This window comes from Bombyx mori, chromosome 18, assembly GCF_030269925.1.
Source record: "Bombyx mori chromosome 18, ASM3026992v2".
NCBI lineage: Eukaryota > Metazoa > Arthropoda > Insecta > Lepidoptera > Bombycidae > Bombyx > Bombyx mori.
The window spans coordinates 13,950,513-13,964,040 of record NC_085124.1 but is presented as its reverse complement, the minus strand read 5'-3'; the positions used below and the strand labels follow the sequence as shown (position 1 = coordinate 13,964,040).

General features: G+C 35.8%; 3 protein-coding genes across 4 annotated transcripts in view; 1 reads left to right on the top strand and 2 right to left on the bottom strand.

Moving 5' to 3' along the window:
• The window catches only part of LOC101744897 (fumarate hydratase, mitochondrial), a 32,537-nt gene extending 30,541 nt beyond the window's left edge, over nucleotides 1-1,996 (top strand). For both annotated transcript variants that reach the window (XM_038017146.2, XM_038017147.2), the window contains exon 10: nucleotides 369-1,996. In XM_038017146.2, coding sequence (XP_037873074.1) covers nucleotides 369-500 — 132 coding nt within the window. In that variant the 3' untranslated portion in view covers nucleotides 501-1,996. The remainder of the gene's footprint in view (nucleotides 1-368) is intronic.
• A 518-nt stretch (nucleotides 1,997-2,514) lies between these two features.
• LOC101744613 (RUN domain-containing protein 1) lies at nucleotides 2,515-4,632 on the bottom strand. Its single transcript, XM_004926773.5, has one exon. The coding sequence runs from the start codon at nucleotides 4,464-4,466 to the stop codon at nucleotides 2,850-2,852; it is 1,617 nt and encodes a 538-aa protein (XP_004926830.1). The 5' UTR covers nucleotides 4,467-4,632; the 3' UTR covers nucleotides 2,515-2,849.
• A 2,061-nt stretch (nucleotides 4,633-6,693) lies between these two features.
• Nucleotides 6,694-9,074, bottom strand: LOC101744466 (aquaporin AQPAe.a). The gene is made up of 2 exons (XM_004926772.4): nucleotides 8,737-9,074; nucleotides 6,694-8,151 (listed from the first exon to the last, which is right to left on the bottom strand). Exons 1-2 carry the CDS (start codon nucleotides 9,062-9,064, stop codon nucleotides 7,742-7,744), a joined length of 738 nt encoding a protein of 245 aa, XP_004926829.1. The 5' UTR covers nucleotides 9,065-9,074; the 3' UTR covers nucleotides 6,694-7,741.
• Nucleotides 9,075-13,528: the final 4,454 nt, after the last annotated feature.

The window sequence follows — 13,528 nt, the reverse complement described above, 5'->3', positions numbered from 1 at the left end:
ACTTTTATCTTATCTACTCTGGTATCCAAAAAATCCCTTCAACATACCTACAAGTCAACCTACAAGTCATGTTCTGCTTATTTCTGCCGTGAAGCAGCAATGCGTTTCGGTTTGAAGAGTGGGGCAGCCGTTGTAACTATACCCGAGACCTTAGAACTTATGTCTCAAGGTGGGTGGCGTATTTTACGTTGTAGATGTCTATGAGAAAAAAAAAAAAAAAAAAAGTATATGAGCTCCAGTAACCACTTAACCCACCCATCTAAGCAATAAAAAAAATCTACCAGAAAATGTTACTTTTATCTTAATTACTCCGGTATCCAAAACCCTTCAACATACAGTACCTACAAGCCATGTGTTTATGTCGACAGGCGGCTCAAATCGCGAAGACCGCGCACAAGGAAGGCGGAAACCTGAAGGATACCGCGATCAAGCTGGGCATCCTCACCGCCGAGCAGTTCGACCAGTGGGTCAAACCCGAAGACATGCTCGGACCCAAGTAGATAGATTTTACGCTAATCAAACATGTCGTCTTTTCGCATTAAAAGTGCACAATATCCACTATAACAGCGGTCGGGGAACCGGTGTACATTACCCCAAATGGGGTAAAATGAAATTTTGGGGGGTAAGAATGAAACTTTTGTGAGTAAAAAGTATAAATTCAAGTGAAACTTCTTTAGAATGGTTAAATTTTTGGTTATTGTTTTCCTTTCCAAATTATCATGGGGGCTATAATATGAAAGATACTAAAAAGAAGCGATTTCGTTTTTTTTGGTTCTTCACCATGGGGTTATATCAACTTACACAAAAATATTTTGGGGTAATAATTAAAAAAGTTCCCCGACCGCTGCACTATACAATACAATACATTACACTATACAGTACAACATCCAATGTAACTATACTTGAGACCTTCGAACTTATATCTCAAGGTGGGTGGCGCATTTATGTTGTAGATGTCTATGGGCTCCAGTAACCACTTAACGCCAGGTGGGCTGTGAGCTCGTCCACCCATCTAAGCAATAAATAAATAAATCGAAATTGAGTTAATATGCGTAAACATTTGGTATAACCAGTATTTTTCTCATAAATACTGTCAAAAGAGCGTAGTTTAGTTTTAGTTTTTTTGTTTGTTTAGTTTACCTATGTTTTGACTAGTATTAACAAAATTAATACATAATTTTATCTTACATTAAAAGACAGATAATGTAACTGGTAAAAAATAGAAAATAAATGTTGCAAAGATGATTAATATTAAAAATATCACATGTTAAACCTTTAAAACACTCTCCTGTAAAATTAGTAAGTTTTGAGATTATACAGTTTTAATGCGAGAAGACGATGTCACACGTTGTGTTGTAATCAGATTTTAAATGACATTTTTTTTAGAGTAATTAAGGAACGTCTATACAATCATTTTTGTGAAACATCTTTAAAAATAAAGTCAAGATACGCACAAAATCTTCACTTTCACAAATCACTTTAAAAAAAACATAGATTCTCACTCGGTCTTTTATCTCTCTATATTTATTATTGTTATCAACTCCGAACTTGGTAATTTATAAAAAAAATATTTATTTACTTGTTAGGATCGATGGTATTTTTTTTTAAATATCTGCAAAAAAATCATTTGAAGATCGGTCCCATAGAAGTTTAATTAAATGAAATTGTATATTTTGATTTTTATTAAGTTCTATTTATGTGTTTTTGATGTCAGTTTAAATTGTTATTTGCATATTTTATAGCTGATTACAACACACTTGCTCTCAGTATTGTGCGAAGCAATATGTTAATGTGTTCAGCATTTACTTGAAGAACTTTGAGTATATGAGAATGTCTTGTAAATTATGTTGAAGAATGTCAGATTACTGTATTTTGAACCATAATGAACGGTGTGGGATGTTTTATTTTTGTTTAAAAGTGTCCCTACCATATTCTTTGTGATTGTCTCCAATTTTCAGTTCAGAAAGATGTTTTATTAAATCGTTACATACAATAATTGGTTTTATTTAATTCTTCTATGAATAATGCGAATGTGTGTGAACTATTTTCTGAAGTCCATTGTCTAATGCATCCTTTAGATCAAATTTAAAGCATAAACGTTAATTATCGCATAGGGTGATGAAATTAGATTTTCTGAAGAAAGAAAGTTTGAAAGTTTGTTGTTTGAAAATTCTTGTAGGGGCTTTTCACATGTTCACGAATGGCTTCCATGATGAATGTGATATTCGTTTAAACATCGAACCAGAAATGTTTGAGGTAGTAAGCAATACCTATGGGGTGGCAAAGGTGCCACAATCCTGCCTATTTCTCTGCTAAGTATTTTATGTTCTTGTTGCAATGTTGAGACAGCTGTTTATTTGAACATCTAAAGAACTGACAACAGTTTGAGATATTTAGCAGTTTGTTTGGCTTATGATTTCATTTGACAGTAGATGTTAAGTAAACGTATTCTTAGTTATGTTTATGCTTGCAGAAATCAAAGTGGTTAATGATTTTAGAAAAAATAAAGCAAGATTTTTAATGCAACTAAATATTTATTTTAGCAATAACTAGATATACTTAACTATGAACTTACATAGTGACTAAGTTCTCTTTGGTTGGTTTTAACATATCACAATTATTATATTCTTCTGTGGAATGTGTACATACATATTATTTTGTTTGAAAAATGAAATTTTCATTAGAGAGCTATACAGATCTGTATTTTGAAAAATTTTAAAATTCAAATGATTGAATAGAACAACTAGATCAAGTTCCATCATAGATTAAATTTATGCAGATAATTCTTAGCACATTCTAACTGGAAGGCATCTTAAGGAATGATTATGTATAAAAGTTTACCCTTAGAATTACATAAATACATCTTTGATATTCTGAAACTGCTTGACAGCCAGATCTACTGGCAAATCAAAATTGTATGGAGTCAAACGATCCAGACTTTGCAAGGCATCTTGGAAGCCAGTATTTACAATGTAACTTGTTGATGAATAATACGAATCAACAAGAGACCGGCATTTTAACATTATGTTCAGCCAAGTAACTAGTTTATGTTTATTCAAAGCTGCACAGACAAAGGCTTTGAAATGGGCATCATAACTTCTTTTATAAGGAGCATGTGATGCCAATATACTTCCAATTGCACTTAATAAACTCTGTTTACTTGTTATAGCACTGCCTCCAACAATATCCAAGTTAAAACTTTGACTTAACTTCCTAGCCGGAGTGGAGTTGAAGTGGTCACCGTCATTGAACTCATAATAGCGAAGAATTAAATCCCATATATGCAAACAACGAGAGGATGAGGATCTGCGTACAGGAAAGCATCCTATTAGAGGTACTAAAGAATTCGACTCTGGACCCACTAGCCCATGTTGTAGTAAGTCCCGAAGATTGATGGCTAAGTGTCGCCGTACAGCTGTTGTTAGGGGTGCATCATTTATAATCATTCCTCCTTCATCAGAGTCACTGTCATAACTATCAATCATAATGTGGGATGGTCTCTCTCTAGAAACTAAGTGCAATACTGCATCTATGGACATCTCTAGCTTTGCTCTTAAATTACCCCAATGGGTGACAATAGTAGAGGACTTTCTTTCATATCTCCTATCTGTGTTTGGTGAACATCCAAACTGGGAAACTGTAAATATCTGTATTAATGTAGAAGCTTTTCTCATTAAGTTTATGGTTTCAGTTCTTAGGTCATCATTATTTTTATTTCTATTGAATGTCTTCTCAAATCTCTCAGATTTTACATTTTTAGGGTCCGTTTTAGATTTTTCTTGAGTTTGTTCATTTTTCATCAATTTTATAAACTTCTGCATGTCCTCTATGTGAGCCTGGAGTTTGGTTATGATTTCATCTTTTGATAACTGCCGGTCGGCATACTGGCGAACAGCACAATTGATCTGATGTCTTAGTTCATCAGCACTCAATGGACATCCTTCTTCAAGACTTTGATCTATTTCGCTTTTTAAATGTTCAATAAAATTTCTGTGCTTACCGTCGTTCAAAGTCGCGGGATTTGCAGCGAACCTTTCCAGTTCTATCAGTTGTGATTTTAATCTTTCAATAAAATGTGTCTGCTTGGAGCGTTGCCGCCTTATCTTTCGTTCTAATTGGAGGCACTCGCTACAAGCTCCTTCACCGGAGCTTCCTTGCGGAGCTGCTCTTGTATCAGACACTCCACGCGAAGTGAACTCTTCGAGAGCCTTCAGCATAGCGTCTTTCTCTTCTGGAGGAGCTTTCAAAATTTGTCGCAAACGAAACTCAACTTGTGCCAAATGAGACGTCAAGGAGAACACAGAGGATGATAATATCTCCTGCTCTTCTTCCAAAGCATGTAATCTGTCGCCTGAATTCTGTTCAGATTCATTTTCATCGCAAATTTCTTTTGGTGCGCCGAGTGGTTCACACCTTGGTTCTTGCCAAATCGGAATTTCGTTTTCATTGTCGCTGTTTGATTCCATTTTTATTAGTAAAGTTAAGGTATTTTATGCAAACATAACATTGTATCATCGATTTTAGCTAACGAAGAAACCAAGGTTAAAATAGGAAAGACGTCACGAAGAAAATGACATTTTCAGTAATTTCTTTGACGAGTTTGACGTCACTATTCTAAGCGTTCAGAAACGCAAGCTAATACGATTTTTTTATTGGTCAATGATCAGTTTTTATTAAAATTTATCTTTAGTTGGTTTCGGAGTAATTCAATAAATATGTTTTATTGTTTTTATATGACTAAAGACTGATTGCGCATACATGCGATGCTTTATTTTTATTATGTTTGCTGTTTTTGGCCAAAACGAAAATTCAAATTTCAAAAAAATTTACACAGTATACATATATAAAGTTTCCCAATAGATGGCGTTAAAATGAATATTGTAAACCCTCATAAACTCAAATATCAGAGTAGAATAAATCAGACCCAATGAAAAACGCAAGGGTCAGGCGGATATTGTTTTTCAGCTAAGTAACAATAAATGTATGTTATCTGCAAGGTTCCTTCAATCTATAACTTAGGTAATAATAATATTTTGAGAAAGGAAACTTTTGTAAATCTGATTTTTGCAATGATACTTACCTACCTAGATTATAATCCCTTATTTTGTTCTATTTCTTTGCTTATTTAATTTGATGCAAACCTTAAATATTAATCCAGTATAACATCCAGTGTACGTACTTGTGACTACGATCACATATTTATATCTCGGACTTAGCAAATTTTCAATTTTTTTTTTGTTTTATTCGCTCATTGGCCATCTGTGATTTGGTGCTCACCGTAGGTTATAAGCTGATGCATAGATTAGGTTGCACGTCGAACTCTTTGCAGAGTCCGACGAGGACGGTTACCGGGGTCCCTAAGTCTGCTCCTAGCGTTAGAGCTGAAGGCGTCTAGGCCATAGATTATACACTTAATATGTCTAATGCAAGAATTATTGGATCTAATGGAGGGTTATAGGCATGACAGCGTTAACGCCAGCACCCAGCTTGATAAATGAGGTCGATTACCCAATTCAGTTGCTGTTCCACGCATGGTTGCTGAGCAGTAGGATGGTGGAACCTACTCTTAACTACATGCTTTGCAGTTCAGCGCTTTTTTTTGAAACGTCGGACAATTTATATACCATAATTACGAAGAACATCAGCACTTCGACTCAGGCCTTAAAATCTAAATTTCGGTGGTGTTATTCACGTAATGGTTTTTTTGGAACGAGGTTCCTTATGGGACGATGCGGAGGGTTACCCTAACCGGGAAAAAACGTCCGTAACGTAAGTTTTTATTATTTATGTATAGTCTTATTCTTAGTATGATGGCTATACAGTGTTATGTATAGTCTACGTGATGACGGTTATTATTATTATTCATTTAAATAGGTGTTTCTTTGTGTATTATTATTATATATTTTTTATAAATCATTGTGAATAAAATAAAGTTGATGACTTTGTAAAGCAGTTTTTTTTATCAATAAAAAAATCATAATAAATAATGCATACCCGAAGATTTATTTTCTTTATACCTCGAATAGAACTTAAAATTAATATTTTTATAATAAAGAACTTCGTTCCTATCCGGTGTCCCACGACACCACACATCTTTTTTTTATTGCTTCGATGGCTGGACGAGCTTCACAGCCCACCTGGTGTTAAGTGGTTACTGGCCCATAGATATCTACAATGTGAATGCGCCACCCACCTTGAGATATAAGTTCTAAGGTCCCAGTATAGTTACAACAGCTGTCCCACACTTCAAACCGAAACGCATTACTGCTTCGCGGCAGAAATAGGCGGGGTAGTCGTACCTACCCGTGCGGACTCACAAGAGGTCCTACCACCAGTAGGAAATGTTTATCTAGTCTATGGAATCAACAAAAATCCTTCATCTAGTTTAAAAATTTCATAACATCGACCCGTTTCCCAGTTCACTATTGCGAAGGTTTCACCGCTGTCCAAAGCACGTATTCAAACTAGACGCTTAATTAATCTGTTGGCGATGGAATAGGTCATTACGGAAATTGATGTTCGGGTCAGTTTAGCGGAATATTCACTACAAAATCGATCGAGTTAATCTGTCTTTCAATGTAGTTTTTTTATTTGAACTAGACTATTTTGTTTATGGAAACAAATAACAACATGAGTTACTTTATTACTATAATGGGTTCGGTGGTTTGAAGCAATGCAGAAAAAGGAAAATAATTTAAAGGAAAAATATATTTTATTTTGACACTGCGGTTGTCTAGAATAGCACCACCAGATTTATTCAATCAGTGTCGTAACTGTTGACTAAGGAATTTACCGGAGTATTACATAAGCAAATTGCCATAGTTACCTACCGTTTGCATCCTGCCTATATCTGATACTAGCGACCCGCCCTTGCTTCGCTTCGGAAACATTAAAACACACATGAAACCAAAAAAAAAAAAACTAAAAAAAGTAGCCTATGTTCATCAGGGACAATGTCGGCTTCTAATGGAAAAAGAATTTTTCAAATCGGTCCAGTAGTTTCGGAGCCTATTCGAAACAAACAAACAAACAAATCTTTCCTCTTTATAATATTAGTATAGACAAGGAATGATCCGTTGTGGTTTGAAGGATGGGATAGCGGTTATGCATTGATACTTAGACCGATATCTCAAGCGTGGCCGTATTATTTAATACCGGATAGCTTATGATCTCACGATCTCAAGCGATGACAAGGTATTAGGCAAATCGAATAAGCTACTAGTATCTATTTAAGAGCGACGTTATTCACCTCTATAGATTTGATTACTGGTGGTAGGACCTCTTGTGAGTCCGCGCGGGTGGGTACCACCACCTTGCCTATTTCTGCCGTGAAGCAGTAATGCGTTTCGGTTTGAAGGGCGGGGAAGCCGTTGTAACTATACTTGAGACCATAGAACTTATATCTCAAGGTGGGTGGCGCGTTTACGTTGTGGATGTCTATGAGCTTCAGTAACCACTTCACACCAGGTTGGCTGTGAGCTCGTCCACCCATCTAAGCAATAAATAAATAAATAAATATTTAATACACAACGTTAGCCTTTCATTGCCGCAGTCTTAAACACGTACGTAAGGCATGCATTTCCGTAGAGGAATTCGAAGGCACGGGGAAGTAGAACATAGGTCTCAGAAATAAAATATGGATGAGGTTAAAGAGCATTGAAAAGAAAAACCACGAAATAATTAATCGAAGTTATTAAAAAAAAAAGCAGTTATTCCAAAAACGAAATAAATATGTAATAAATCATTCTTCATAATTGCCAACGTTCTTCCAATTGGGTCTTAACAAAAACCTGTAGACCAAACCAGCGGCTACGCCACCCGAAATTGGCCCAACCCAGTACACCCAATGGGAATCCCACGAATTCATTAATACAGCGGGTCCTAAAGACCTGATGGGATTCAGAGTTCCAGTGTAAGGTAGACAAGAACATTGGCAGCCGGTAATACTGAGGCCAATAGCGAAAGCACCAGAGCCGATGCCAGCAAATCCTCGGTTTGGGTCGATAACGCTTAACACGACCGCCACTAAAATGAATGTGATCAAAAATTCTATGGCGAAGATTTGTTCTGCTCTTAAATTTGGATTCGGAACAGTCGTACCCAGCGTACTCCTTAATGAAGATACTGTGACGGCATAAGCCACTGATGAACCTGAAAACAGAAAAAATATGATAATTTTTATATTAGTAGCTTTGGCTATGTTACCAGATATAATTCTGACAGTTCACATACAATTAACACCTTTTTTTGTCTACCTATTCCTAGTGACCGGCGAGAATGAGTTTCTCGCCGGATCTTCGCAGTGGGTCGTGGTTTGTGTCTGTGGGATTCCATTGACACACGTCGTAACACCACATATCTAAATTAAATAGAATATTAAAAATGCCAAATGGACGCTAAGTTATTTGCTAATCATATTTTGCTTGAATAAATTTAACTATCGTATTTCGGTTCAAAAAAAAACAAGGCAGCCATGCCCTATATCTAGTCTTTCTAGGCCATTGTACGACCCCTAAACTAGAGCAAAGCTCCTATCACTTTTAACTACTTACCTGATGCACAATGCTACGACGCATTAAAAACCTCAAAGCATGGATCTCTAAAATATGACTACTTTATTAGAAACGTTGGAAAGAAGTTCAAAAGATAAGATGAAACCGAAAAAATAGTTTTAATTATGCCTCGCGATAACCGAAGAAAATGCTAAATATATCTCATATTCAAGCATAAACTTACCTACTATGGAGCCAAGTATCTGCGCTGCGATATAACAAGCACCTCTGACCATCGTAATTTGACCGTTGGCCATCACCCCAAAGGTGATAGCCGGGTTCAAATGCCCACCAGAGATATGGCCAGTGAACTGGATAATGCTGGAAATGAGAAGGCCGTTCGCCAAGGCACTGCCAGTCGGGCCTTGATTCAAACTAGTACCCGTGAGCAAAATTAAGGATAAATACAAAAAAGTTCCCAGAAATTCTGAGAGCATTTGTCGCGCCAGCACATGATAGTTTTTTAACTCGTTTATGCCTATAATTGTGCCGATTCTTGCTTTTGTACTCATTTTCGTCTGTGATACTGAATGGCTTGATTTCTAGATGGTTCAGCTTCTTTAGTCAATTGTGTTTGCGCCACATACAAGGGCGGATCCAGGGGGGGGGTCATGGGGGTCATGACCCCCCCTGAGCTGGTTCCAGGATCTAGGTGGACCACATATTGAACATAATGATTTTAGGACCACGGTTATGGAATATAAATAGGCTGCCTCGTTCCGGGCGTGATAGTGCTTTTCTGGGTGTCTTCAAGAGAAGATGACAATATGTACGTGTATATGTACAAGTTATTATGTGTTAAGTTTTTCAATAAATATTTTTAAGTACAGTACTTACGTACATTAATAAAGTACCTACTTTTTACTTGTATCTATTGTTATCAAAATTAAATTATAAGTTCTTGACTTGACCATGACTATGTGACCCCCTCCTGGCACCAAAGCTGGATCTGCCCTTGGCCACATAGATCGCATAGCAATGATGCACGCTAGCAACGAAGTTTTTTCTGTTTGTTTTCATAGTGTTTGAACCTTTGCTTATTAAAGAAGTTGTTTTATTTATCGTAAGTTATAACGATATACGCTTGTTCCGTCATGAATTTATATTTATGTATACATTTGTATATCTGTAATTCTGCCCGGAACTTGACTGCAATAAAGACTTGAATAAATACTTCGTTATATTTTTGGTAGTAATGGTTTTAATTTTAATTTTTATCTATAGAATTGTTTGTGGAAGTGCTTATATCGTCTGTATTAATGTATTTTCTATATTGAGGGCTTGTATCCGAGTGAAGCTGTGGCCGGTACCTTTATTAGCCCATCGATGGAAAGATTTTAGAGATCCGCTACGAAAATATTATCATTCTAACATTAGTTATACACACATCGACTGCTACCACGCTTTTTTTTACCATAAAATATTTTTTTCTTACACTATTTTGAATTCATTTTTATTAATTTTTTTTTTAATTGGATTTTTTATAAAAGCGTATTTTTTTAGTTTTCTTAAACTATTATTTATTTTTCATTTAGAATATACTTTTATATCAAAATCCAAGAATATCCGCATAAAAATTGTATTAAAACCATAATCGTAAAGGACCGTAAAGGAACCATATTAGAGCTATAAATAACTCTATACGTTTTCAAGGGTAGCTACCCCCGTGCCCTGAAGCTACATAACCCGGCCGTCTTACAGTTTTCATTTCGCTCAAAGTCTTCTCATTCCATTAATAACATCACATATGGGATACGCGGAAAGGGAATGATAATATGTCGTACAAGCAAACGTCTTCAAGAGCTGTTTGATCGTGTGCCGAGAAAATTCTTTTTACACGCTTTGTACTAGCTTCACTTGTATGTACATTAAAATTTGTATCCTTTAGACGCGATTTTAACCCACTTTAAACGATCAGATTTCATTCAAACTTTGTAGATTTATCGAGGACCGATGACAATTCTATAGTAAAAAAAGAATAAAAAAAAATGGAAAAGAAAATTAGAAAAAATTGAAATTCAATTAAAAAATGAAAAATAAATAATAGTTTAAAAAAACAAAAAAACACGCTTTATATAAAATTCAACTAAAAAATAGAAAATAAATTTTAATAAATTGAAGATGAAAATAGTGTAAAAAATATATATCTTTTATTAACAAAAAACCGTGGGGTGCATGGTGTTATTAGTTATAAATATTTTTCTGACAGATAGATATGAGTAGAAGAATTATTATTTCAATAATATCTTAAAGCTTAAATTTATTTTCTATTTTTTAGTTGAATTTTATATAAAGCGTGTTTTTTTGTTTTGTTAAACTATTATTTATTTAAATTTTGATTTTCATTATTTTCCATGCACACACGTTATTCATATTTTCCGTGTTTTATTATGACGCGCGTAAGTTCAGGTCTTCGTATGATACCGGCGGCAGTAGATGATTTAATTTTACTATAGACTTCGTTCTCATGAAGTACCCAAATGTCCTTGGCCTAATGCAAGGCATATCGAATGCGGTAACAATGTTTGAGTTCAAAGCTCGGAGGGATAACTGTTTTTCTAAAGAAAAAAACTTGTCTTTCATTCATATTGCGTAACGGTAAATGGAGCGTAGACTTCGTTAATAATAAAAAAACATATATGAACTTGTAAAAATGGAAATTATTTTATACTTACTTCCTACCAGGCTTTGAGATCAATTCCATTGCAAAAAACCTAAACATACGACAAACTCAAATGTCAAAACAAAATGAGTTTTCAATTTTTTTTATTTTTTTTATTGCTTAGATGAGTGGACGAGCTCACAGCCCATCTGGTGTTAAGTGGTTACTGGAGCCCATAGACATCTACAACGTAAATGCGCCACCCACCTTGAGATATAAGTTCTAAGGTCTCACTTATAGTTACAACGGCTGCCCCACCCTTCAAACCGAAACGCATTACTGCTTCACGGCAGAAATAGGCGGGGTGGTAGTACCTACCCGCGTGGACTCACAAGAGGTCCTACCACCAGTAAACGTTTTTTGTAATGTTGGCTGCCTTCGATCAACAGTTACTATTGTTGATCGAAGTTGGCCGCGGATAGATCTTATCTTTAATATACGTTATACACATTTACGTAGTAGAGTAACGTGACCGACCAATACATTGAGGCTCTTAACCTGAACATCAGCCTGCTGAGTTTCACGCCGGATCTTCTGAGCAGGTCGCGATTCCGATCCGGTAGTAGATTCATTAGCAAAGCAGCTACTCTCGAGTTGTTAGGTCTCCTTTGGAGGCACTCGGGTAGCTGATAGCAAATCCTGGCTGAGCCTTTGCTCGCCCACCTGTCCTGGTAAAACTGGAAAGGCCTCCGGGCCACCAATAATCTCTCAAACAAAAAAAAAAACTTAGAGTAACTTCAATTGTTATATTTTAAATTGTGCAAACCCTAATTTAACCACACGTATAATAATTAGAGTTTATTGTTTCATACGTATTATTAGTTTTATAGTCAGCCAATAAGAGAACATCATTAAATCTTTGTTAAGCCTGTTTTGGGAGTATCCAATTTTGTTCGCAAAATCTCGAGCGAACATGAAATAAGTTTGGTTATTAAATTAGTATAGGGTTAATCTCAAGGGTCTCATCAAATCTCACAAAGGATATATATAAGGATAATCAGTAGAGGACAGTAATCATTTTGTGATTTCATTGGGTGGGCCGTGAACTCTAATAATAATTATACTTATTCATTGGAAACATTTTCAAAATTGCAGACTTGATTTTAACGCAAATAAAAAAAAAAAAATATCAATCAAATTTCATAAAGTTGGCGAAACACCTTCTAATAAAAAGAAATAAGAGATGTTCACAAATAAATATCCTCCCATTTATTGGTTCATTGAAGCGTGCGTTTCGTTTCTTCCGCCTCTAACGAGTTAGATTGTAAATTGAAAATGATCACAACACACGTAATACCGCTCACCGAGATATTTTTGAGAACACATGTTTTGTAACTGATAAAATTTCTATAAATAATTTAATTGACGATTGCCGTGTTGGGGTTGATGCGTAGAAAACTACTAATAAATAGTTATTTATTCGTAATTCGTAATTATTTATTCGTTAAATAATTATTTATTCGTAGGTAGAAAACGACAATGTAAATCTAACTTTGGGCTTGACACGAAATGCTTTAAACATTCGCGGTAATCGACTGGGCTATACTTACCCAGTTTTTCACGTTAAATGAGTTTCCGCAATTTTAGGCGCTTTTGCAAGGATCCGCAGTCACGGGTAGACTGTTTTTGATATCGACATGCTATGTTATGACATAAAAATCATTTATGAGTTAAATTTTTTTAGGATTTTTTTGGTTTTTACCTATGAAGTTATCAATTTGCAATGTTGTTGAAATAAATGTATACTTGAGAGGCAGTACAAAATGCCTTTGAAGAGTTTCTTGGCACCCCTTTTTTTTTTTTTTAACGCTGGGGTTCCATTTACGGATACCCGGTCGAGGGGGACTACCGACTAAACCCCATCGAGCCCCACCACTCCGACTCCACGAAACCCACGGTACCGCACAGTGCGCGCCGAAGGCTCGCCGTCGCCGGTACCCATCCTGTTTTCTTGGCTCCCCTAGTCCAGTCCTGACTTCTCCAAGAAGGGTACTAAAAAATCACCACTTCACCCCTAGTATAAATCAATAATGAAACAATACGAATCTATACTGTATTTGGTACGGTTCCATTAAGTTGCAAAATCGAATACCTCATGTATTAATAATTGTGTCTGATTACTGCGCACTCACGCACGAGAATAGATCAAAAAGATTTTCTTTCAGTGCAGTTTTACTAACATGGCTAATTTTGAAAAGAGCAGTAAACACGAAATGTCCAACTGGTGTCCAAGTGCAGCATCGACCAATCAGATGGGACGTTCATTTGGCTTCTTCAACAAAAACATACTTCTGACTTCACTTTCTAAGCTGGC

Coding starts and splice junctions, on each gene's coding strand:
- LOC101744613 (XM_004926773.5), bottom strand. CDS start 4,466: ATGGAATCAAACAGCGACAATGAAAACGAAATTCCGATTTGGCAAGAA.
- LOC101744466 (XM_004926772.4), bottom strand. CDS start 9,064: ATGAGTACAAAAGCAAGAATCGGCACAATTATAGGCATAAACGAGTTA. Junction 8,152..8,736: donor GATACTTGGCTCCATAGTAG/GTAAGTTTATGC, acceptor TTCTGTTTTCAG/GTTCATCAGTGGCTTATGCC.